At 35.3% G+C, this 27,754-nt stretch overlaps 1 protein-coding gene and 1 long non-coding RNA gene across 4 annotated transcripts in view; one reads left to right on the top strand and one right to left on the bottom strand.

Annotated features, from left to right (window-relative positions):
- Positions 1-7,935, bottom strand: part of LOC127873108 (uncharacterized) — a 34,048-nt gene extending 26,113 nt beyond the window's left edge. The window contains exons 1-2 of the long non-coding RNA XR_008045974.1: positions 7,252-7,935; positions 1,004-1,079 (exon numbers count right to left, since the gene is read on the bottom strand). This is a non-coding gene — a long non-coding RNA (uncharacterized LOC127873108). The remainder of the gene's footprint in view (positions 1-1,003; positions 1,080-7,251) is intronic.
- The window catches only part of LOC127873104 (S-adenosylhomocysteine hydrolase-like protein 1), a 118,885-nt gene that overhangs the window by 25,384 nt on the left and 65,747 nt on the right, over positions 1-27,754 (top strand). The window contains exons 1-2 of one of the 3 annotated variants that reach the window (XM_052416714.1): positions 7,913-8,369; positions 23,801-23,891. In XM_052416714.1, the coding sequence (XP_052272674.1) occupies positions 8,142-8,369; positions 23,801-23,891 (319 nt within the window). In that variant the 5' untranslated portion in view covers positions 7,913-8,141. Of the gene's footprint in view, positions 1-7,912; positions 8,370-23,343; positions 23,476-23,800; positions 23,892-27,754 lie in introns of those variants that run through there. The other 2 variants (XM_052416721.1, XM_052416720.1) reach the window with 2 other exon arrangements.

The raw sequence follows: 27,754 nt of genomic DNA, 5'->3' as shown, positions 1-27,754 counted from the left end.
TCATTGTCACTGTTAACAAAAATTGAAAATAGGCTTGCAGGAAATAACTTGAGTTTGACTTGAGGTTAAGCTCTGAAATTAAGTTTTTCATTGCAAACTTAGTATAGGGAGTTCATTTGGGTCCAGGGTCAAGGTCAAGATTAATAAAAAGGGTGTGCTTTTTCTGCAGATCCGACTGACTCAGGGGACATTACTAAGATTCGTGTAAATTCATTAGAAAATATGGGTGAAGTAGGGGGGTTACGACCTATTCCATGGCATATTTCATATGCGGCAGTAAAAATCCTATTTTAAAACTTTTCTGCACTTGCAGCCATATTTGCTTGCATCTGAACATTTTTTGTAACAAGCAATGTCATTGACTGTTGTTTCCCAATCTTCCAATCATAATGAGTCTTTTAAAATGTGTTAGTAATTTGTTTGCTTATTTTGCATATTTCGTCGTTTGATGAAAAAATATGTTAGAAAGAACGAAATTTGTCTTTCATAAAATATGGATGATTGACAAAGCAGTGAAAAACAAATTGAAATGGGAATTGCTTCAATCAACTGTGGATTTAAATCAGAAAGCAATTCCAGTTTCTAAATGGATATGGAAGAGCAACTGCTCTGATAATTAAAAGATTACGCAAGTATGATGGAGTTCAAGTTACATTTGAACAAATTGTAATTCTCCCGTGGTAAAGTTTAATTTATTAAAATTCCGTTAACAACACTGTAAAAGCGCTGGCAATATATTAAAAGTGCGGGCAATATTTCAAAAGTTAAAAGCGCTCGCAATATTTCAAAAGTAAAAAACGTTGAGCAAAAATGATAGATTGCAAGCATAGTTCAGAGGGATTGGAAAACAAAAAGTGGAACATTAGGGTCACCCACATTAATACTGTTAAATTTGCATTCTTAATAACTGCTATGTACATTTAAAAAGGATTTTGAAAACAAATCTTGTTGAAGAATTCAATAAATTTTTATATTTCTATGTCTGTTTTAATTAGTTTCTTACCTTGTTTAGCACATCCAGTTGTACAAAATCAGTCTACAGAATTGTCCTACCATCTGACTTCTCCTCAATCACACCACTGTAAAAAACAAGATACACAGTTTCTTCTAAATATCTTGAGTTTAGATGGAGATTATATTGTGCTGCCATTGTTGGTAGAAAACATGTATGCCTAGAATGGGACTCCGTTTGGGACCAGAAACGTCAAGATCCAGGTCACTGTTTCTAAAAGTAAAAGAACTGTTGCCACTCAATGGCGAGAGTTTTTACTTAGATTTTGTTTAAAAATTGTGTGATCAATTTTTCAATTTTGTATGATAATAGCTTACAGGCAGACCCAGCTTAGCATTGTATTTTGGGCATGTTTGGGCTAAAGTCACTGCTACTGTGCTGTAATTTTCTGTGTAGTACTCTTGTTTCGTGGTTTTATTGTCAAATTTCTTGTTTTGACAATACAGAGTTTGAATCTTGTTTAACCCTTTGAATGCTGGGAAATTTGTCTTCTGCTAAAATGTCGTCTGCTGAATTTCTACAATTAGCATTTTCTTCGATTTTTTTTCAAAGAATACTATCAGAATAGCAAACAGTTTGGATCCTGATGAGACGCCACGTTCTGTGGCGTCTCATCTGGATCCAAACTGTTTGCAAAGGCCTTCAAAATTCGGTTCCCGCACTGAAAGGGTTAAGTGCATCCAAAAACTAGATCAATTGGTCAAATCCAAGAAAAAATTTAAAAAAGGAAAAATGAGTTATAATGCCCCCTTTTGAAGAAAAGGGGGCATATAGTGATCGGACTGTCCGTCTTTTTGTCCGTCTGTCTGTCTATCCGTCTTTCCGTCACACTTTGTGTTTAGGTTTCGAAAAATGCTCATAACTTCTATGTCCCTTGAGATATAACCTTCATATTTTGTATGCATGTGTATATAGACAAGGCCTTTCCATACCAACAAAAAATTTTACCCCTGTGACCTTGACCTTGAACTAAGGGTCCGCGTTAAGGTTTCGAAATCTGCGTTTAGGTTTCGAAAAATGCTCATAACTTCTATGTCCCTTGAGATATAACCTTCATATTTGGTATGCATGTGTATACGGACAAGGCCTTTCCATACGCACACAAATTTTTAACCCCTGTGACCTTGACCTTTAACTTAGGGTCCGCGTTTATGTTTTTAAAAATCTGCGTTTAAGTTTCGAAAAATGCCCCAAACTTTTATGTCCCTTGATATGTAACCTTCATATTTGGTATGCATGTGTATATGGACAAGGCTTTTTCGTATGCACAAAATTTTTGACCCCTGTGACCTTGACCTTGAAGTTAGGGTCTGGTTTTTGTTTCGAAATCTGCGTCTAGGTTTCGAAAAATGCTCATATATTCTATGTCCCTTGAGATATAACCTTCATATTTGGTATGCATGTGTATACGGACATGGCCTTTCCATACGCACACAAATTTTTACCCCTGTGACCTTGACCTTGAACTTGGGGTCCGCGTTTAGGTTTCGAATTCTGCGTTTAGGTTTCGAAAAAAGCTCATAACTTCTATCAAGCGTTTATAGGGGGCATAAGTCATCCTATGGTGACAGCTCTTGTTTTTCCATTCTTTTTGGTAACAGCATAACATTTTTAATGACGGTCTTTTTATTTTTGGTAAATTATAAGTGATACAAAGTTATTGCTGACTTGTCTGCAACTAAACTAAAGTGTCATTCTTCCTCGAGTGGCTTCAAATCAATAGATAACACATTTTTTTGAGGATTTATTTCGCTCAGCGGCTATGAAATATCACCTGAATGGTTTCTATATATCACAATTGGCAATTGGATTGGTGTTAAGAAGTAATAAAAACAAAATGAAGTGCACACAAAAGAAAAAGTAAAAATATTATAGATCCTTAAAAACACTTGCGATTTCATTTAAGATCATTTAGGCGAAGATACTCACTGTGTTTTATCTGCAAAGATTGTGACCTAAGATTGTTGAGGTTAAGATTGTGGCCTGAGATTGTTGAGTCTAAAATTGTTGCCTTAGTTTTTTGAGACTAAGATTGTGGCCTTAAATTATTAAGGCCAAAATTGTGGCCTAAAATTGTTGAGGCTAAGATTGTGGCCTAAGTTTGTGGCCTAAAATTGTTTTGGCTAAGATTGTGGCATAAGATTGTTTTGGCTAAGATTGTTGTGGCTAAGATTCTGGCCTGAGATTGTTGTGGCTAAGATTGTGGCCTTAGATTGTTGAGGCTAAGATTGTGGCATAAGATTGTTGAGGCTAAGACTGTGGCCTAAGTTTGTTAAGACTAAGTTTGAGGCCCAAGATTGTTGAGGCTTAGATTGTGGCCTTAGATTTTCTATGCTAAGATTTTAGCCTAAGGTTGTTGAGGTTAAAATTGTGGCCTTAGATTGTTGAGGCTAAGAATGTGGCCTAAGATTGTTGGGGCTTAGATTGTGGCCTTAAATTGCTTAGGCTAAGATTGTGGCATAAGATTGTTATGGCATAAGATTGTTGAGCCTAAGATTGTGGCTTTAGATTGTTGAGGCTAAGATTGTGGCATAATATTGTTCAGAGGCTAAGATTGTTGAGGCTTAGATTGTGGCCTTAAAGATTGTTCAGGATAGGCCTCTAGTTATGACAGTTAAAATAATGAAACAAATAAAAAGACTTTATACTTTGCCTGTAGTTTGTCATCCACCAGGGAAAGTAGAAACTACCCATTCAGACAACTCCAAGGTTTTTTAAATTATAACAATCACTAACACAATTCTAGTACACAGGGATCACCTGGTCATATTTTGATGTATATGTACAAAGAAGATATTGTTGGAAATATATAAAGCTTTGAATATGTTTGGAAAAAAAATTCAATTAGAATAGGAACAAATATGATTTGTTATTATGGGCTTTCCTCTGGCCTGTTATTATATCAATAAAGGAATCAAAATATTGTTATTTTGCTTGCACCCTCCATTTTTTAGCTAACCTGATTGCTCAGGTGAGCTTTTGTTACCGGTCTTTGTCCGTCGTCTGTCTGTTCGTCCATTAACATTTGTTCGTAAACACTCTAGAGGCCACATTTATTGTCTGATCTTCATGAAACTTGGTCAGAAGCTTCGTCCCAATGAAATCTCGGTTGAGTTTGAAACTGGGTCGTGCCGGGTCAAAAACTAGGTCACTAGGTCAAAAGAAGAAAAAAACTTGTAAACACTGTAGAAGTTACATTTCATGCCCAATCTTTATGTAACTTTGTCAAAATGTTTGTCTTAATGATATGTTGGTTGAGTTCAAAGTGGTTCTGGTCCATTGAAAAACATGGCCGCCAGTGGGCGGGGCAGTTTTCCTTATTTGGCTATAGAGAAACCTTGTAAACACTCTGGATGTCACAATTTTTGCCCAATCATCATGAAAGTTGGTCAAAACATTGGTTTTATTGATTTCTCGGACGAGTTTGTAAATGGTCTAGATTGGTGAAAAAACATGGCCGCCAGTTGGGTGGGGGGGGGGGTGGCATTTTTCTCTATATGTTTATAGAGAAAACATGTCAACACTCTAGATGTCACATTTTTGGCCCAATTTTCATGAGATTTTTTTCAGAACTTTTGTTTCCTAGATGCGAGAGTTAAGTTTGAAACTGGTTCCGGTCCGTTGAAAAACATGGTTGCCAGGGGGACAGGGCAGTTTTCCTTATATTTATATAGTAAAAAGGCTTGTTAAACAATCATGAATTAAGGTCATGTAACGTGCGAGAAAACTCTTCTAAGTATTGCATTTAAGTTTACAGTAGTTACTCCCCTTTGATTATTAATGTTTTTATAATAATACAGTGTAGATTTGTGTATCATTTATGTGTTAATTGTTATTCGATGTTGGATGTTTTATTTAGCTCACCTGATTGCTCAGACGAGCTTTTGTGACTGGTCTTTGTCCGTCGTCTCTCCGTCCACATTTATTCGTAAACACTCTAGAGGCCACATTTATTGTCCGATCTTCATGAAACTTGGTCAGAAGATTTGTCCCAATGATATCTCCATCAAGTTTGAAACTGGGTCATGCTGGGTCAAAAACAAGGTCACTAGGTCAAAAAAAAGAAAAAGCTTGTAAACACTGTAGAAGTCACATTTAATGCCAAATCTTCATGTAACTTTGTCTAAATGTCTGTCTTAATGATATGTTGGTTGAGTTCAAAAGTGGTTCCGGTCTGTTGAAAAACATGGCCACCAGTTGGCAGGGCAGTTTTCCTTATATGGCTATAGAGAAACCTTGTCAACACTCTAGAAGTCACAATTTTGGCCCAATCATCATGAAAGTTAATCAAAACATTGGTTTTATTGATATGTTGGATGAGTTCGAAAATGGTAAAGATCGGTAAAAAAAAACAAGGCCGCCAGTGGGTGGGGCATTTTTCTCTATATGTATATATTGAAAACATGTGAACACTCTAGAAGTCACATTTTTTGCCCAATTTTCATGAAATTTGGTCACAACATTTGTTTCCTTGATACGAGAGTTGAGTTGGAAAATGGTTCCGGTAAGTTGAATAACATGGCTGCCTGGAGGGGGGGGGGGGGGGGCGGCAGTTTTCTTATATTTATAAAGTAAAAAAAAGCTTGTGAACACTCTAGAAGTCACATTTTTTGCCCAATCATCATGAAACTTGGTGAAAAAATTGGTTTGGTATATATCTCAGATGAGTTTGCAAATGGTCCCGATGGGTCAATAAACATAGCTGCCAGGGGGGTGGGGCAGTTTTTCTTATGCGACTTAGAGAGAAACCTTGTGATTGAACACTATGGAAGTCACATATTTTGCCTAATCATCGTGAAACTTAGTCAATACATTGGTTTTATTGATTTCTTGGACTAGTTGGAAAATGGCTCAGATCGGTGAAACACACTTTTTAGCTCACCTGATTGCTCAGGTGAGGTTTTAGGATTGGTCTTTGTCTGCTGTCCGTCCGTCCACATTTGGTTTGTAAACACTCTAGCATTCACATTTTTCAAGCATTCTTTATCAAAGTTGCTGAAAGATCTCAGTCAAGTTTGATGATAGGTCACCATTTCAAATCTTACAAAAACAAAAACACTCTCTACGCCAGAGTTTTGGTTCAATAATGATGAAACTTGACCAGGATGTTTGTCTGGTCAATATCTAGGTCAAGTTTGACATTAGGTAAAGATTGAATGAACCGACTCCTCTCAGGTGAGCGAACTAAGGCCATCTTGGCCCTCTTGTTGTTTTTAGAATTAACAACTGATCAATTTTTTGATGAACTTGATGTATTACCACATTTCATAGACAGGTCTAGAGTAAGACCTTTTAACAAAATGCTCATAATTAAGTCAATCATGACAGGAATAATTGATACAGTTACCATGCAGAAATAGTTACACATGTCATCTGCAGCAGGAGTATTTGAGATGAATGGTTGAATGGTTAATAATAATAAATTATTCATTTTAACATAACACTTATGAATTTGTTGGTGAATGTGTTTAAATAGTAAAAATCAGTGGAACAGCAGATTCCACTTGAGGCATTAATATTTTATGTTCATTTTATAAATATGGCCTTAAAACTTAACCATTTAAAATAGTTAACCTTAAAATGATTTCAGGATTTATTTTCACTAAAATGAATGCACAAAAGATAATTTTATACTGGCCTCTTTTTGTGTTGTTTATTGGGTTGTATAAGGCCCATAGATGATTGTTTTGTTGTTGTTTTTTGTTATGTAGAAAAGTCAGAAAGTATCATATTAAAAATGGAGTTAAATTTATATGAATGTGTGCTTCTATTTGAAGGACTCAGATTACAATGATGTCAAAATGTCTGGTTATCTTGTTGCCATCTTTTGTCGAAAATAAAACTTAAAGCAGCTAAAAGTTTGATTTATAGTGCACAATAAATTCGAGCCTATGAAAACATGTTTGGGCCTATGACTGTTCTTAGGCTGTTTATTGTGGCCTCTTCAGAAATCTGCTCTTGCTACTTCTCAATATATTTTGGCCATAGCCCTAATGGTTTAATACAGCTCCTTCCCCTATGTATTAACATCTTCCTGACTAAGAAATAAGAGTAACAACCTCTTTATGGATTTGGTACCAGCAAGATCTGTAACAACTAGATTTCATGTTCTGAGCACCTGTAACAGTTTTATTTATTAGCATGAGGCAATTATAATACTGGCCCAGATGCATTTATAATAAGTTATTTAAAAAAAACAACATTAATTTATTTACACATAGACATGCATATTTACCTACCTTGTATTTGTTATAGCTCATTCAAACTTTTCGTTCATGAGTTCATGTGAGCAAGAGTTCTCCATAATTGCCATCGATGAATTTTAACAGACACTGCCTCTGCATGGTCACAACTGGCCATTTATCTGGATGCATTTATGGTCCTCTGGTCACCATGCACTGTCCATATATCTAGATGTAAATATCTCTCCTCTGATAACTGCAAAAAATCAATGTGGTCATTCATAGTTCAACACTTGTAAGAGTACTGTAACATGTTCCGATCAGTATTTCATTTTGTCAAACTTATCTTATCGGTTGCTGTGCATGGCGGTACAATCCATTGAAATGTTTCCTTGTATGTACATCATAGGTGCATTGTATACTCTTTCTTGTATGATCATTGGAAATTTGTGGAATAAACTATCTATGAAGTAAACTAGACTCACTTGTGTTTCATATATTTCCTCCTTGAAGTAAATGTGCTTAAAGCAATGTGCTTAAATGTGTTTTGTTTCCCTAAACCCTAAGGATATTGGTTTACTTTAAACATTCAATCAATGTTCATGTGCAAGAAGATTTAAATCCATTTGCTATACAAACATTTGGTCAAGGTGCAAAAGTTGTGATCTTGTTTGAATCCAGTGAAATTTGAACTACTGTTACTGAACACTACTAGAAATCGGAGCACTAGAGATTGATATCAAAATACCATAAAAGTATGCATTAAAAAGAATTTGAGTAGTTCAGCTTAGGGGATTTATATGTACCGGCTATAAATTGACTTGCAAGACATAATACAGACAGCCTAGGAGGTGTAGCTTTGTGCTTATGCTGACCTATCAGGTAAAGAACTGCTGAACTCAGGTGTATTCGAGGAGTCTCGTAATAAATTTGAGGGCTGTCAACTGATGGCTAGACCAACGACTTCAAAACTGGCGCATTCATTAAAGACACCTGGACTTTGGACAGTGTATGAGCAGGAGCAATCGGAGGGACAAGTCAGCGATCACAGACAAAGTTCATCAGCCAACATGTTGTCATCGTCGTCCTTGCAAATGCAGCCAATGCTGTCTCGGGGTCGCCGACCATCGGCTGCGGTAATTGAGGCGGATTTCGCAGCATTGAGGGAGGGCAAGGTAGTGGAATTTACTTTTAAAAAGTATAAAAGATGATGGAATAACTTGAATTTAACTTTCTTAGTATATTTTGTGCGCAGGTCTCGTGGAATTTAAAATTTTGAATTGATATATTTATTTTATAATTTTATGATAATTTTTTATTGCTGTTAAAGAATATGCTAATTTTATTTTATACTGCTCAAGTTCAATGCTTTAAATAACTCTAATCAGTGTATTCATGTGAAGTCATTTATAGTTGTTGACATGAATTTTCAAGGTTTTTAAAAAATGTCTTTTGTGGACACACATTGTTGTTCCCTACCGGTTTCACCGGAGGGGACTTATGGTTTGCGCTCTGTGTGTCCGTTCGTGAGTCTGTGAGTCTGTCACACTTTTCTGGTTCCTGTGATAACTTGAAAAGCTCTTAATATTTTTTCATAAAACTTGAAACATGGATAGATGGCAATATTGACATTATGCACGTCATTTCATTTTGTTCCTACGTCAAAAATTCTGGTTTCTATGGCAACAAATAGACTAGAAATACTGCTGAAAATGGTTGTTTTCTGGATCCTGCGATAACTTTTAAAGTTCTTAATATTTTTTAATGAAACTTGCAACATGGATAGATGGCAATATGGACATTATGGACATCATTTCATTTTGTTCCTACGTCAAAAATTCTGGTTGCTATGGCAACCAAAAAAATATTTTAAAAATCTGAAAATGGTGGAATTTCCGACAATGGTGGAGTCGGTAGGGGACCATATTGCTTGACAATAGCCTTGTTTATTTCTAAATTTGGAAAGAAAAAGAAAGGAATTTGCATCAGTAATTTTTTTCCAATGTGTTTGTATTGAATTTGTGGATCCCTCAATTTGTCAGGAATGATAATGATTTTACAGTATTTTATGAGCCGCGTTCTGAGAAAACAGGGCTTAATGCATGTGCGTAAACTGTCATCATAGATAAGGGATTAGTCAGGGACGACACTTTCTGCCTAAACTTTATTTTTGGTAAGGAGGGACTTCCTTGAAACTAAAAATATCATAAAAAGCGCAGTGTCGTCCCTGATTAGCCTGTGTGGACTGCACAGGCTAATCTGGGACGACACTTAACGCACATGCATTAAGCCCAGTTTTCTCAGAACAAGACACATATTATCTTAGGTCAAGGCTGAGAATTACAATTACATGTATCAGTACTGTAGACTGTATTATGAGTTTCTTTTGGTATTTAACAAAAAGGTATGACAAGGAATGAAATTTGAGGCGTAGAATGAAAAAATGATAGCCTTTTCACAATGATTATACTGAGATTGAGTTAAAACAACCTACTTTTAGAGGCAACTATAAAACAAAGCACTTTTAACAAATGTGTTGGCTTTTGTCGCAAAATAACTGTGCATTTCCTGGTTCAAGTTAAATGAAATTCAGATGACATTTAATATATAGTGACATATTTTGCTTGCAGATGTGGCTCATTTGCATATTTTTTAAAAGCTTTTCAAAGCTTAAGTTGTTTCATTCTGAAAAGAAGTATTTAAATTATACTGCCTCTGACTTGAGTATTGAATAAGTGAATTGGTACAGGAAATGAATGATTGTGAATCAAACAATAATGTTTACCCTATTTCTAACTCAATCATTTAAAACCTTTTACTTCAAATAATATTTATTAACAATTACAAATATTTGCTGTATATGAATTATATTTATGGTCATATTGGATGAAATCATTGACTTCTGCTAACAATTGTAAATAAGACAATAAATATAAATATGGTGTCCTGAGTGCAAATCAAAATTTAAAAAAATCATTATCACTGTTGAAATAGTAAAAGAATCTGTTATTTCATGAATCATGTATCATGCCCAGTTCTTGGAATCGTATTTTAAAGGATTCAACTCTAATTAAATTATAAATGCCCAACGTGAGGCCTGAAGCAAAACTTTTATGCCATTCCCTGTTTTAGTGTTTTATTTCCGCTTTGTTAGCTACAAAAACCTAGTTGTTTTCCGCTGTAAGTCATCATTTACATCCATTGTGAATGTCAAAGGATTGTAATTATGTCTTATTTCGTGTCATTATTAAACCGCTATAGCATGACATACTTTATTTTTGTGGTATGACAGTTTTGCATAGGACTATTAGGGCATTTATAAAACATAACATGTGGTACTTTTGCTTTACGTTACAGTCTACATTATTATTCTGCAGAATTTGAATCATGTATGTTTGTATTAGGGTCTGCCAAATCATACACCACAAAATTATATATAACAATGAGAACAAGATGTAAAAATGACATTGAAGGAATTAATTCTCATTTTTAGCGAGGCTGTTTTCTGAGAAAACCCGAACTATTGTCATAGCCAGCTCGTCCGCCCTCCGACGTCTGCCGTAGGCGTCCTGCTAAAACCTTAACATTGGCTCTAAAATCAAAGTGCTTCCACCTAAAACTTTGAAACTTCATATGTAGATGCACCTTGATGAGTTCTACATGCCACACCCATTTTTGGGTCACTAGGTCAAAGGTCGAGGTCACAGTGACCTCTAATATAAAACTTTAACATATGCTCTAAAATCAAAGTGCTTCCACCTACAACTTTGAAACTTCATATGTAGTTGCACCTTGATGAGTTCTACACGCCACACCCATTTTGGGTCACTAGGTCAAAGGTCAAGGTCACTGTGACCTCTTAAAAAAAACAAAAAACTGACAAGCTTTCGCAGCCAAGCGTGGCACCCGTTATGTGGTGCTCTTGTTTAAGAATTGTTTTTTTCGCTGGTTTGAATATGAATTTTGTCATTATTTCTTTTACAAAATTTACAAAAAATTTTGATTCAATGGTTTCTATTGTTTAGTCCTTAAACCAGAGCCATATAACATGAGTTATTTTGAAAAGGTTTTGTTTTAGTACCAGCATAATAAATATATGCCTGCCAGACAATCTGTCATCCAAATCGGGAAACACTTTTGTCTTAAATTTATGACTTACAGCCAAATATAACTGACTATGGCAGGTGAAGATATATACCATTAGGTGTAAAATGTAATTTTGTTTCCCTCATGATCATAAAAATATAATCAAAAGTGTTTGTGGGATGAATTAAATACTTTATTGATGGTAATCTAATTCATGAAATATGCTTTTGCAGTAGTATGAAAACAGGACTTACTCAAATTTAGGGCACTTAAAAAATTGTCTTTGACAAATTTGATACACAGAATATAACCTAATGACAAGTGTCCGAATACTTAACATCCAAGTGACTTTCACCATTGGTAAAAAGAAAGGACGACTGCCGTTTTGGGGTGTAATTAATGCCTGGACGTCAACTAACGGATGCGCTGCATCAAAGTCTATGTATAAGTCACAATCTTCAAATCAAATTATCAAAACAGCAAATGTCACGTAAAAAATAGTTCCACTTTAAACTGTTCCTTTTAATACTTTCCTCTTGAAAATATGAGAAGAAATAAAAAACGAACCGAGAACGTGATATTTATGCCCCCCTTTGAAGAAGAGGGGGTATATTGTTTTGCACATGTCGTTCGGTCGGTCTGTCGGTCCGTCCACCAGATGGTTTCCGGATGATAACTCAAGAACGCTAAGGCCTAGGATCATGAAACTTCATAGGTACATTGATCATGACTGGCAGATGACCCCTATTGATTTTCAGATCACTAGGTTAAAGGTCAAGGTCACAGTGACTCGAAATAGTAAAATGGTTTCTGGATGATAACTCAAGAATGCTTACGCCTAGGATCATGAAACTTCATAGGTACATTGATCATGACTGGCAGATGACCCCTATTGATTTTCAGGTCACTAGGTCAAAGGTTAAGGTCACAGTGACTCGAAATAGTAAAATGGTTTCTGAATGATAACTCAAGAATGCTTACGCCTAGGATCATGAAACTTCATAGGTACATTGATCATTACTGGCAGATGACCCCTATTGATTTTTAGGTCACTAGGTCAAAGGTCAAGGTCACAGTGACTCAAAATAGTAAAATGGTTTCCGGATGTAGTAAAATGGTTTCTGGATGATAAGTCAAGAATGCTTACGCCTAGGATCATGAAACTTCATAGGTACATTGATCATGACTGGCAAATGACCCCTATTGACTTTCAGGTCATTAGGTCAAAGGTCAAGGTCACAGTGACTCGAAACAGTCAAATGGTTTCCAGATGATAACTCAAGAATGCTCACGCCTAGGATCATGAAACTTCATGGGTACATTGATCATGACTGGAAAATGACCCCTATTGATATTCAGGTCTCTAGGTCAAAGGTCAAGGTCACAGTGACTTGAAACAGTAACATAGTTTCCTGATGATAACTCAAGAATAATAATGCCTAGGATCATGAAACTTCATAGGTACATTGATCATGACTGGCAGATGACCCCTATTAATTTTCAGGTCACTAGGTCAAAGGTCAAGGTCACAGTGACAAAAAACATATTCATACAATGGCTGCAACTACAACTAACAGCACATATGGGGGGCATGCATGTTTTACAAACAGCCCCTTGTTTTCTCTTGGTCTACAATGATAACAGCCGATAGGGGTAAACTACTAAACCCTTGTGTAGTGTATTGGAAAGGTTACACTCAACAATGTGTCACAGTGTGCATAGGAATACACTACTTCCTGTTGACCAAAAATTTATTTGATTCTGCTTGATTAGGTCAATGTTTGCAACAGAGGCAAGATAAATCAACAACTTCGCAAAACAACAATATAACAAGCATAAAACAAGCATATTAGTAAAAAGCCATCTTTTTTGCTGCTTGCGCTAACCTTATTACGTCCCTTGTACACCATGTACACCGAGGGGTTTGAAGACATCCCAGAGGTAGTGTGAGGAATCCCTCAAAGTGTTCATACTGGAGACAAGCAGCAGACACACTGCATCTGTTGTCTAGATCTGAAACACAGCAAAAATAAATAGCTAAGTCTACAATACTTAACCCTTTCCCACTCAGAAGTTAAGTGAAAATTGCTATGTGCAAACAGTATAAAACCAGAACAACCTACAAGTAACTCGCAGTCTGTTCAGGTTTTATGCTGTTTGCTGCTCATCAGTATCTAAGGTCTGGAAATGAAGCCTTTAAAACTTGAATCTAGTAAGAAATGTCTTTAATTAAATGTAACTTTATAAGGGACTACAAATGCGTCAAAATACGTATCTAAGTGGTAAAGGGTTAAATAAGTTGGATGGGGACTCGGGTAAACAATCCATTTGAGGGTGTCTTATTAGTGCTGTGGTTGGTACACATGCTTCTCGCCTCGGTGACAAGGGTTCAATCCCTGTTCACTGCGCCTAGCAGCGAGTTCCCATTGTGGTCACTATAATAGACAGGTGGGGTTTCACTGTGTATTCTCCAAGCTTCCCTCAAGAGCGCAAGACTGCACCAATAGTGAAAGTCTTTCCGTACAAAATGTATATCTGGATATTGCGGTAATTGAAAACTTACTCCCATCTTTCATGAGTCTAGTAGTTTGTTAGACAGGATGCTGGGACACGCTCTTGGGCCTTACAAAATACAGATCATATAAATATCTAAATACACGTACACCGGCTGACAAGCGCTAATGAAATTTGTTTGTGAGCTTTATTCTACAGACAATAGTTCAATGCTCATCAAAATTGCATCAGTTCTAATGAATGTTAATGAAGTTGTTTCATGTTTGAACAATTTTAGGTCAGGAACAGGAATAAACTTGTCCTCCTTAAAATTTACAAAAGTGCTGATTTCAACCTCCAAATCTAAGAATAAATTTGTGAACAAGTCCATTTAAAAAAGAATCACTTTTTTTTTATTGTAACAAAATATTTTGTTGAAATGAATGACAAATAATTATTTTTAGCATGCAGTGGAATAAAAATGTTGTAAACAAATAATGAAACCTTATACAGAAAGAAATGAAAGCATATTTGTTTCCTTAAATACTATTAACTGACTCAAAGCAGAGCTGAATAGTTCCAAATAGTATAATTTTAATCTTACCTTTTGTATGTATTTATTATCTTCTTGACACTCAGTTTCCCTATAATATTGTATCACTAATGTTTGGTTGTTAGATGCCAAAACCATCGCTCAATTTATTTTTTCAAATCAAATATCCTTATTTGATCCTGTTTAACCGTTGTTTGAACTACATGTACGTCCAATTATTTATATTTTCTAGATTAAGTTTGCCTAACGATATCAAAACAACCTAGGTTTCTTATGTGGACATTTAAATAACAAATGCATCTCAGCAGTGTACACTATTTAAATCTTTGAACTATCCTTATTCCCAAGCATAATGGGGTGGCAGTCTTGCTAGCGCTAGTGCAGAGCGAACCATACTGGACAGGTGAGGTCAATCATCTGGGTATATAGTTTTGTTTAATTCAACAGCACAATACCACACCATTACTGAATACATTTAAGTCACAGTCACAGAGCTAAGATTTGAAACTAATTGTAAATTTCTTGAGTGTAAATTTAGTGGAAAAGCAAGTGGTTCTGGGACGTCACTATGAGACCTCACTTAATGCAGTCACAGGCTCCAAAAGTAAGTGGTGTAAAGGCACATTATGATGCAACCTCAGGCTCAAAAAGTAAGTGGTGTAAAAGCACATTATGATGCAACCTCAGGCTCAAAAAGTAAGTGCTTAAAAAGCACATGATGAACCTTTGGCTCAAAAAGTAAGTGGTGTAAAGGAACATTATGATGCAACCTCAGGCTTAAAAAGTAAGTGGTGTAAAGGCACATTATGATGCAACTTCAGGCTCACATTGTAAGTGGTGTAAAAACACATTATGATGCAACCTCAGGCTAAAAAAGTAAGTGGTGTAAAGGCACATTATGATGCAACCTAAGGCTCAAAAAGTAAGTGGTGTAAAGGCACATTATGATGCAACCTCAGGCTTAAAAAGTAAGTGGTGTAAAAGCACATTATGATGCAACCTCAGGCTCAAAAAGTAAGTGGTGTAAAGGCACATTATAATGCAGCCTCAGGCTAAAAAAGTAAGTGGTGTAAAGGCACATTATGATGCAACCTCAGGCTCAAAAAGTAAGTGGTGTAAAGGCACATTATGATGCAACCTCAGGCTCAATAAGTAAGTGGTGTAAAGGCACATTATGATGCAACCTCATGCTCATAAAGTAAGTTGTGTAAAGGCAAATTATGATGCAACATCAGGCTTAAAAAGTAAGCTGTGTAAGGGCACACAATGATACCGTGAAAAGATTGGTTATAAGTCAAGACTTTTTATCTTAAAAAATCTATTAAAATTACAGTATCAACTTTGTAGGCGGTTAATAAAATAAGAGAAATTCGACGAAGATCAATTTACGCCCTTGTTACATCGGCAAATTTTTTAGTAAATAATCCATAGTATAACAAAGGTTCTTGAATTAATACCTTTCAAATTTAAGTGGCAGAAATGTTTCTGTAAATGCATTTAAAAAAACACAATTTCTCTAATCAGCTTGTATAATGCATTCCATTTGTTGGTGGTTTCTTGAAAATGGATGTTCTAAAGTGGCAGTGCTCTGTAAAGGTTCCGAGATCAATTTTTGGTGACAGACGTGAACAAATAAAGGTTTAAGAAAGGCTGTCAGTTTGAGGGATACATAATGTTACTGTTACATAAATAACTTCATTAACCAGGTTTTCCGAAGGAAAAAACTGGTTATTAGATTGGCGAATGCGGGCGGGCTGGCTGGCGGGCTGGCTGGCTGGCTGGCTGGCGGGCTGGCGGGCTGGCGGAATAAGCTTGTCCGGGCCATAACTATGTCGTTCATTGTCAGATTTTAAAATCATTTGGCACATTTGTTCACCATCATTGGACGGTGTGTCGCGCGAAATAATTACGTCGATATCTCCAAGGTCAAGGTCACACTTTGAGTTCAAAGGTCAAAAATGGCCATAAATGAGCTTGTCCGAGCCATAACTATGTCGTTCATCGTCAGATTTTAAAATCATTTGGCACATTTGTTCACCATCATTGGACGGTGTGTCGCGCGAAATAATTACGTCGATATCTCCAAGGTCAAGGTCACACTTTGAGTTCAAAGGTCAAAAATGGCCATAAATGAGCTTGTCCTGGCCATAACTATGTCATTCATTGTGAGATTTTAAAATCATTTGGCACATTTGTTCACCATCATGGGACGGTGTGTCCCACGAAAGAATCACGTCAATATCTCCAATGTCAAGGTCGCCACGACTAAAAATAGATTAAATAAAAAAAAAAATTACAAAGGGGGTTAATTTTTTTTGGTCATTTCAAAAGTTCAGTTTGAGTTTTCTCCCTTTATCAGATTTTTTTTTCACAATGAAAACCTGGTTTTGTGACAATTTTGTCCCTTGTTTTGATATTGTCCTCATATAGTGATGTCATTTTTTTTATTTCAATATACAAATGGATCGCTTAAACATTTTAATTAACATACTTTTTCAATTGCCATTTAATTTATTTAATGACAAAACTAAATCAAGCTGGAACAATCTTAAATAATATTTAATTAGGAAACAAAGTTGTACCCTCATGGTCATGATTATAGCAGATATCCGTTCAGTGCAATAGCAAACTATCACTGAGACATTCAAGCTGTAGAACTTAATAGATTATTTTATCAGCTATATATTACTATACACATTTTGTCCATATTATTGATGGACGAAAAGCATTACAAAATTAATGCTTTGACGTTATAAGTGTTGTTTTGCTTGTTGAAAGATGATGTTTATTTACTATTTGGAATATATGGCATTTTTTGGGTAAATTTTGCCAATCTGTGAACAAGTCCCTGTAACAATGTGAAAGATTAACTTATGACCATTCACCAAAGATTCACAAGGCACTTCGATTTGTGTGTGGATACAGTAGAAGGTATCCCCATCTATATCTTCAATGTTTTCATATTTCAGTCCTTGGAGACTGAAATCTGTATAGCTATTGACTTTGTTATATGGATGAACAATATTTACCATCTCTCTGACAGTTTGCTTGAAAAATTTCTGTAGATACATTGCCAACTGGATTTTAAGTTTAATATCTTTCATAGACGGATCATATTTTAGTTTTTGCTAATAATTTCAAACCATATTCCCTAAGTGTTTTAATAGATTTTTTTAACATGCAACATTAATGGGCTCTAAATTGCTTATTATATAATACTGTTCGGCTTTAATGTTTTCATAATGTCTTTCTGCATAGTGGCATTTCATTTTTGATAATTTCTGGGTTATGTGTGAGGTCAAGAAAGGCCTAAATGGGTTGAAAATCCCCAGTGATGCAAATTGACTGTTCCAAAATGGTGATCCCAGTTTTAATCATTTTATGTTTTAAGTTGGTGTTCTGTTATGAAGGTAGTGCAGATAAGAACAAGAATTGAGGCGCGTTCTGAGAAAACTGGGCATAATGCATGTGCGTAAAATGTCGTCTTAGATTAGCCTGTGCAGTCCACACAGACTAATCAGGAATGGCACTTTCTGCTTAAATTTGATTTTTGGTAAGGAGACCTGGGACTTCCTTGAAACTAAAAATATTATGAAAGCGGAAGGTGTCGTTCCTGATAAGCCTGTGTGGACTGCACAGGCTTATCTGGGACGACACTTTATGCACATGCATTAAGCCCAGTTTTCTTAGAACGCGGCTCAATTTCTCTCCTGATATAGTTTCTGGAGTCTCAATTTGTTTGCAATCTTTAATCACACTAGTCAAATGCACTAGGCAAACAAAGAATGTAAATTGAAATAAAACAAAATGTCAATCAACATTTCAATATTGCAGTCAGCAAGAAGCATTAGTTTGAACCCACTTGTTATTTAAATGCAACAAGACGCAGGAATGAAAGGACTGAAAATAAGCATTTACAAGAACGAATATTACATTTTTCATAAGTGTATTATTTAAGAAACAAAAGTGCAGTTGTTATGTAACAAATGAATAAAATACCAATATCATTTAGCAGCATGCATGGTCTGGCGGATCATAAAATCTTCCATATTGTATAAGTTTTGTTGAGTTCTTATCAGTAAGATTGTATGTGTCAGTTAAAGGCGTTTGTAAATAGTTGATCTTGCTTTCTTGCCATGTCTCCTGATAGGGAGAACCAGGCTTTACTGATTTACATAAGTGTTTAAATTTGCCGCGCCATCAGAAAACTGGGCTATTTGCATGTGCGTAAATTTGCTGTGTTTGTATGCCCCCGAAGGAGGGCATATAGTGATCGGACTGTCCGTCTGTCTGTCTTTCCATGACACTTTGCATTTAGGTTTCGCATGTAGGTTTCAAAAAAATGCTCATAACTAATCTATGTCGCTTCAGATAGCAACTTAATGTTTGGCATGCATGTGTATCTCATCGAGCTGCACATTTTGAGTGACGAAAGGTCAAGGTCATCCTTCAAGGTCAAAGGTCAAATTTAGGCTTCAAAGCGGCACTGAAGGGGGCATTGTGTTTCTGACAAACACATGTTCTTTATGAAGTCACTCAGTCACTTCTTAGCAAAAGTCAAGTTAAGGTGGAAGTTTGCGTCCCAAATTACCTTTGACATAAAATGGAACAAGGAATTTTGATTGGTCGATATGATCACATGAGATGATCTGGTTTCCAGCCTTTTAACAAAGGCACATAAAATAGCAGGGAACCATGCATGCAACCTTTAACCTTTCCTCTACCTTTATTGTCAAAATCTTAACGCTTTGTAGCAGCAAAACTTCTCTGATTTGAGAGGCATATGACATGGGCTAATGCATGCTAGTTCTTTTTTGAATATCAGTGTGGTTTTTGTAGAACTTTTGTCAAATGACACACTCTTCACTCTTTAGCTCACCTGTCACGAAGTGACATGGTGAGCTTATGTGACCGTGTGATGTCCGGCGTCCGTTGTGTGTGCGTGTGTGTGTAAAAGCGTGCGTCTGTCAACAATTTGCTTGTGTAGACAGTAGAGGTCACAATTTTCATCCAATCTTTATGAAATTTGGTCAGAATGGTTATCTTGATAAAATCTGGGTTAGGATTGTATTTGGGTCATCTGGGGTCAAAAACTAGGTCAAAAACTAGGTCAAATAATAGAAAAAACATGTGTAGACAGTAGAGGTCAGTTTTCATCCAATCTTTATGAAATTTGGCCAGAATGTTTATTTTGATGAAATCTGGGTTGGGATTGTATTTGGGTCATCTGGGGTAAAAAACAAGGCCACTAGGTAAAAAACTAGGTCAAATAATAGAAAAACATTGTGTAGACAATAGAGGTCACTGTGTTTTCATCCTATCTTTATGAAATTTGATCAGAATGTTTATCTTGATGATATCTGGGTTGGGATTGTATTTGGGTCATCTGGGGTCAAAAACTAGGTCACTAGGTCAAAAACCAGGTCAAATAATAGAAAAACATTGTGTAGACAATAGAGGTCACTGTGTATTCATCCTATCTTTATGAAATTTTATCAGAATGTTTATCTTGATGAAATCTGGGTTGGGATTGTATATGGGTCATCTGAGATCAAAAACTAGGTCATTAGGTCAAATAATAGAAAAACCGTCAACAATTTGTTTGTGTAGACAGTAGAGGTCACAGTTTTCATCCAATCTTTATAAAATTTGGTCAGAATGTTTATCTTGATAAAATCTGGGTTGGGATTGTATTTGGGTCATCTGGGGACAAAAACTAGGTCACTAGGTCAAAAACTAGGTCAAATAATAGAAAAACCTTGTATAGACAATAGAGGTCACAGTTTTCATCCAATCTTTATGAAATGTGGTCAGAATGTTTATCTTTATGAAATCTGGGTTGGAATTGTATTTGGGTAATCTGGGGTCAAAAACTAGGTCACTAGGTCAAATAATAGAAAAACCTTGTGTAGACAATAGAGGTCACAGTTTTCATCCAATCTTTATGAAATTTGGTCAGAATGTGTATCTTGATGAAATCTGGGTTGGGATTGTTTTTGTTTAGTCAGATGAGCGATTCAGGGCCATCATGGCCCTCTTGTTATATTTTGAGCATATGTTATGAAGAAATCTTCACTTTGATTCGACTCGATAACCAATTGGATTGTGAACATGAGAGAAATTAATTTATAAAAGGATATTCATATGTCTTCATTGACATTGAAGAAAAACCCTTCAAGCAATGAAAATGTGTAATCTTCCTAGTTATAGTTGTAGCAACAAATTCATGTCAAAAGATGTAGGCCCTAAGGAGAAATGTTTCTGATCTTTAACATTTGTGTGTGTTTTTTGTAGACTTGGGATGTCTGTTCCAGTTTTACATGCCATTGACAAGATTTATATTCTCCCTGGCAGGAGTGACTAAATGGGAAATGTCAAAATTCAGTCCTAATGGCAATTAATTGCGTAGTAAATTTACCAACTGAAAGTTAGAGAAAATCAAATATTTGTTAACCAAGTGAATACTAATAATAACACACCAAGATGTTTACCCATATTTATTGTGATTTTCATGGGTTATTTTGCATGATAACAAAAATTACAAGTGCATAAAAACAAGGTATTTACAGTAGGTGAAGGATGTGTTAAGTAAGAGAATAAAATACTTCTGTGAGAACGGCCGTTTTTCACAAATTTTGGAAATTCGGGACTCAAACTTGCACAATTTCAAGAAGTTTGCGACACAAATTTTCACAATTTTAGAAAGTTTGCGACTCATTGTTTCACATTAATAAACAGTTTGCAACTCATGTTTTCACAATTTTTAACAGTTCGCGACTCATTTTTTCACAAAATGTTGCGGGGGGCTAAGGTCGTTTCACAAAAACAGGAAAAAAAGCCCTGTGTCACAATCAAATTTTACTTAAAACAGAGACTGGTAGGAATGTCTTTACAGTACACGATACTGTTATAGTTTCCTAGCTCAAATGTAAATCATCAAGATCATCAAGCTCATAATGTTTTTCATATAACTGAATAAGGATTGCAACTCATCGCAACATTGACATTTTAGACCTGTTGTCATTTTATTTCTGACCTTTTAAAGACCTTATCTCTATGGCAACATGAGTAATTTAAGAATTTAAACTCTTACTTTCAATTTGGTCATAGCCTTTTGTAATTATTTTTATATGGTGTCCGCCTAGCTACCAGGAGGTCACGGGTTCGATCCCCACTGTGGGAGCATTCTTTACATCTCCCCCATAGACAACACGTACTGGTTCTAAGTCCCAGGAAATGGACTCGAAAACGTTTCTTATAAGCCTAATGCTTTTGATGCAATCAAAATGAAATAAATAGGTTTTAAACTAATCATTTGCTGCATTATCCTGCTATTACTAGAACAAGTGTGTTAGAAAGAAAAATGGATTTCAATATAATTTTAGTGTTGTGTTGTTTTTTTACTGATATAATCAGTCACTGTGTCAGTTACAATAGACTGAAGTATACTGTATTAAAAATGTTATTTGTTTTACATTTAATGCCGAAAGTTGTGATAATATTCATTTTCTATTTGAAAAGATTCGGTTTGAAAGAGAAAATGAATGCTTTGGTCTAGCATGACAATTATTCACAGCCAAGTGTTTGTTTTTTAAAAGCGTGCTGGTTATAAATTTGCCCTGACTGTTTAATGGCTCCCCCCCCTTGTTTTATTTTTTCTTGACATAAATCAAGGTATATTTCTTTGCTCCTTTGGTATCTTAATTAAGAACATTTAATATAACTGTTTACTTAAAACTTGATTTTTTTCTTTTATTTTTCACTTTGATTTATAGAATTGTTGTGTTTCTTATATCAGTAGAAATATCTGACTTTTTGCAAGATATTAGGCGATTCCAATGACTCAGAAATATTGTGCTTTATATTTGATTTTCAGTCAATTCTTAAAAGCGTATTTGTATTTAAAAAGATATATTTAAAAAATATGGAAAAAATGTGACACTGTTAAAAGTTCAAATTTAATGGTAAGGGAGACAATGCAGTGTAGCATTTCATGTACCTGAATTTTTGGATATTCTCCCTTTTCCCTGCTATGGAACGTTCATAACTGTTAGGACTCAAACAAGTTCAGTAAATATGAATTGAAACAATATAGTATAATAATGTGTACTGTACTATTTTACAATCAATGATCATAAAATGATGTTAACTATACTATATTACAATTAATACTTAATAATAAAAGAAACAACACCTTTATAGGAATTCCTTTTATATTCAGTAGTTGAAATATATACTTGAATATTACTGTAAAAATATAAATATCAAATTTTAAACATGTCAATAAAAAAACTTATTGCTTTGATTTTTTTTCAATGTTGATGATGATATCTTGTGAAGTAACTCATATTTATTCTTATTGATTTCATTTACTTACAAAATAAATAAACCACAACATAACCCTTTCAGTGCGGGAACCGAATTTTGAAGGCCTTTGCAAACAGTTTGGATCCAGATGAGAAGCCACAGAAAGTGGCGTCTCATCAGGATCCAAACTGTTTGCTATTCTGATAATATTCTTTGAAAAAAATCAAAGAAAATGCTAATTTTAGAAAATCAGCAGACGACATTTTAGCAGTCGACAAATTTCCCAGCATGCAAAGGGTTAAGTGGTTGTTCATTCTGATGCCTCACCAGTATGATTTACCTCCATTCGGTGACTATAATTCCTTAAAGTTTCAAATGAAGTTATCACATATTAACTGTGTCTCTAAGCAAAATAAGTTTCCTCATAACCATTGCATTTTGGAAAGCATTCAACCATGAAAAATGTACACTTCAAGTTGGTACCATTATTATATTCATACATGTATACTTCCTGTGCTGTGGATTAAATCAGTTTGGGTCTTCATTAAAATTCATGCTGAGTTAGCATTGAAGTTGAATTGTTAATGATATAATCTAAACTATGAAAACATGATATTTCCTGTGTATAATAGTAGCACACATATGTATATCAGTGATTATATAAACCGTTGTCCCAAAAGTTGTTGAATATTTCTTCCAAAGTGTTCAGTCAGTGATAGTTAAACATGAGTACCCAAGTTAATGGTAAAGTAAAAGATGGACTTGAAAAACCAGCCAGTGGCTCCTCAGGCCATAAACATCATCTTAGCAAAGGTCCTCAACGGCACATAGAATGGCCTCATGTAAGTATAGGCATGGATAACAATGAAAGCGACTTATAGTGATTTTACAATTTGTTATTAACTCTTTCAGTGCTGGAACCGAATTTTGAAGGCATTTGCAAACAGTTTGGATCCAGATGAGACGCCACAAAACGTGGCATCTCATCAGGATCCAAACTGTTTGCTATTCTGATAGTATTCTTTGAAAAAAAATCAAAGAAAATGCTAATTTTAGAAATTCAGCAGACAACATTTTAGCAGACGACAAATTTCTCAGCATGCAAAGGGTTAATGTCGTTTTTTGTTTATGCATTAATAGCTAATACGTGAATTTGTATATCTTCAGGACATCAAGCTCAATTTGATGCCCAACAGAGCTACAAGACTACGAGGACGTTCATCATCAGATGCTTCCAACGACAGCTACAGCTCTGGAGGTAATGTGTTATTGAAGTTAATTACTTGTCAAGGAACTGCAGCAGCTCTACTCACACAAGGGAGACAAATTATGGTCTCATTTTTCGGTGGGAGATTTTAGGGTATTCTCTCTCTAAAATGTGTGCTATTAAACATTGTTCTTAGAAATTATAAGTATTTGCTGACTTTTTCTATATGATTATTTACAATAGAAAGAAGAAGTATGTTCTTTAGATCAAAATCTTTCTCATGTGGTTGCTGAAAGTTTGAAATTATACATAGCAGTAACCTACATTCACAGAAAGTTTTCTCTGCTTGTAAAAAATGATACAAATGTCACATTTTACATACATTTATTTTATAAATTTATTTTAGAAAGCTTCAAATTGCATATTTTTTGTAGGAATATATGAGGCAATTATCCTGTGTATCTTATGGTTTTCTAAAACTTGTAACTTGTGTAATCTCAAATAGAAAAGTTCTGATCCATTAAAACCAGAAACTTAATGTTTGGACAAGCAACAGGTTTACATAATTTCATTTCAAGATGCGGAGAAAAGAATGAAATATTGTGCTAAAATATCATAGCTTCTCATTTAAAATGTTATCATTATTTCATGAGTTTCTTTTCTTTACTGGTGAATATAGTTTTCGACACAAAAGTTAATTGCAAATCAAATTAACTTAACTTAAAATTTTGTTGCCATAGGAATACTGAAAAATGTGCTGTTTACTGTTTACAACAGAAACAGATCTGCATGCATTCTTCATCAGGGGGTGACATATGTTTGGCTGAGTTTCTAATGATCGGTTATGACAAGAACAAAACCACAGCAACTTACTGAATAGAACACTAATTAGTTGGCAAGAATATTAATGGCATGGGGGGCCTGAGGAATAAGAGCTTGTTCTTAAACATTGATTCATTAGACTCCTTTAATGTTGTACAGGCTGTTGAGAAATGCAAGGCTGTGGATGAACCACCTAATGCTGTTTTCTGAGATTTTAATCAATGAACATCATGTTTTTTTGTTTTTTTTGTTTTTTTTTAAGCTTTTCAAAGTTCTTTTCACACTGTGATTGCCATGTAGAAAGCAACATGCTAGCAATTGTTTGAAGAGAAATATTCAGTCCTAATTGTTTCCAGTTTATGCCTATTGCCAAAAGAATTTTAACATACAATTGCGAAATCATTTAGATGACCTGACCTCAATATGCTCTTGGTTAGCTTTTATGATACCTTGTGTTCGTTACACATTGTACCTTGTTAGTATTTGCCTTGTGCATACTCTTAGAGTCAGTATTTATTTCCAAATCTTCCTGAAACTTGGTCAGCATCTTTGTCCCAATGATATCACAGTCATGTTTGAAACTGGTTTATTTAGGTAAAAAACTAACGCCACTAGGTCAAATGAAACAAAAAGCTTGTGAACATTGTTTAGGCCACATTAATTGCCCAATCTATATGAAACTTGGTAAGAATAATTGTCCAAATGATACACCCAGTTCAAAACTTGGTCATGTAGGGTCAAAAGTAGGTTACTAGTTCAAATTAGGACCTGTAGGATGGAACAAAAAAGCCCTGCTTTAAAACTGGGTGAGAACATTTGTCCCATAGATATTTGAAAATGAGTCATGTGGGGTATAAAAACAATAGGTAAGATTAGAGAAAAAAAACACTCTAGAGGCCATATTTATGACCCAATCTTCATGAAACTGGATTAGATCATTTTTTTCTGATGATTTCTCCACCAAGAAATGGTTCCTGTCCATTGAAAAACTTGGCGGCTCTGTTTTCCTTATGTGGCATTTAAGTTTAATAAAAACACTCCATAAGTCACATTTATGAGCCACTAATTTTTATACTTGCTCAGAATATTATAAAGAATTGGTATCTGGGCTGTGATCCAAAATGATGGGAAGTTGGTCTGGCAGTTGACTTTATAAGTTTATCGTGAAACATTGTGAACACTACCTGTGCAGAAAAATTTAGTTCCCTGTGGTCTCAGGTGAGCGTCTTAAAGTACTTTGCTCTCTATTTAACTAACTATGTAATTATTTTTTTTAAAGTTTTTTTTAGAAAAAAAGATTTTGTTGCCATTGTAATTGCTGGGACATGTATAAATCTATATATCTGTCACGTGTTTAAAAAGTTAAATCGGATCAATACAGATCTATCATCTAGGAAATTGTTGTTACTGGAGAAATTTGCCTTGATCAAAGATTTAAACACAAATAAAATGAGATGGATTTTATGTCAACAGAGCACCTGCTGATGCCAAATGACTTGTCTCTTAGACTTGTATATCTTAGAAATCATATGTGGTGGCAAAAATGATGTCCTTATCGATTAGGTGAAGATAAAATTGCAACATTGCTCTTCCAGAAAAAGTGTATTAAACGTGCATTAAATGGATAAACACAGTGGTATTGGCACCGTGACATTCATTTTTAACCAAAAAAGATGGGGGGTTCAGCTTTTTTGTCAATTGATATAATTAAATGCGTTAAAAGTGTATTTCTGCATGTGAAAAATACTTTTTACCGTAAAATAAGCACCCATCTGTGGATATTAACCCATTTATGCCGATTGGACTCTCCCTGGCATCCTTCTAAATTGGATCAATTTATTTCCAAAATTAGGGATCTCTAGTATATTTATTTCTATTTTTAGAATATTTCTTGCAGAAATTCCTTTAAGCAAACAGCGCAGACCCAGATGAGACGCCGCATCATGCAGCGTCTCATCTGGATCTACGATGTTTGCCAAGGCCTTTTTAGCTCACCTGAGCACAACATGCTCATGGTGAGCTTATGTGATCGCTTTTTGTCCCTCGTCCGTTGTCTGTTGTGCGGCGTCAACATTTACCTTGTTAACTCTATAGAGGCCATATTTATGGTCAAATCTTAATGAAATTTGGTCAGAAGATTGGTTTTAATGATATCTTGGATGAGTTCGAAAATGGTTACGTTTGCTTGAAAAACATGGCTGCCAAGGGGCTGGGCATTTTTCCTTAAACGACTATATATGGCTATAGTAAAATCTTATTAACACTCTATAGAGGCCACATTTATTGTCTGATCTTCATAAAACTTGGTCAGAAGATTCATCCCAATAATATCTTAGACGAGTTCGAAAATGATGCCGGTTGGTTGAAAAACATGGCCGCCAGCGCATTTTTCCTTATATGGCTACAGTAAAACCTTGTTTAACACTCTAGAGGCCACATATATTTTCCGATCTTCATGAAACATGCTCAGAAGATTTGTCCTACTGATATCTTGGATGAGTTCAAAAATGGTAACCTTTGCTTGAAAAACATGGCTACCAAGGGGCGGGGCATTTTTCCTTTTATGGCTATAGTAAAATCTTGTTAACACTCTAGAGGCCACATTTATTGTCCAACTTTCATGAAACTTGGTCAGAAGATTCATCCCAATAATATCTTGGCTGAGTTCGAAAATGATGCCAGTTGGTTGACAAACATGGACGCCAGGGGGCGGGCATTTTTCCTTATATGACTATAGTAAAACCTTGTTAACACTCTAGAGGCCACATTTATTGTCCAATATTGATGAAATATGGTCAGAAGATTTGTCTAAATGATATCTTGGATGAGTTCGAAAATGGTTACGTTTGCTTGAAAAACATGGCCGCCAAGGGGCGGGGCATTTTTCCTTATATGGCTATTATTAGTAAAATCGTGTTAACACTCTAGAGGCCACATTTATAGTCGGATCGTCATGAAATTCGGTCAGAAGATTCATCCCAAAAATATCTTGGACGAGTTGAAAAATGATGCCGGTTGGTTGAAAAACATGGCCATCACTGGGGCGGGGCTCATAATTTTACTTAAATGGATATAGTAAAACCTTGTTAACA

Source organism: Dreissena polymorpha, chromosome 3 (genome assembly GCF_020536995.1).
Source record: "Dreissena polymorpha isolate Duluth1 chromosome 3, UMN_Dpol_1.0, whole genome shotgun sequence".
NCBI lineage: Eukaryota > Metazoa > Mollusca > Bivalvia > Myida > Dreissenidae > Dreissena > Dreissena polymorpha.
Note: the sequence above shows the minus strand (reverse complement) of the source record. Positions and strands in the feature narration are given on the sequence as shown.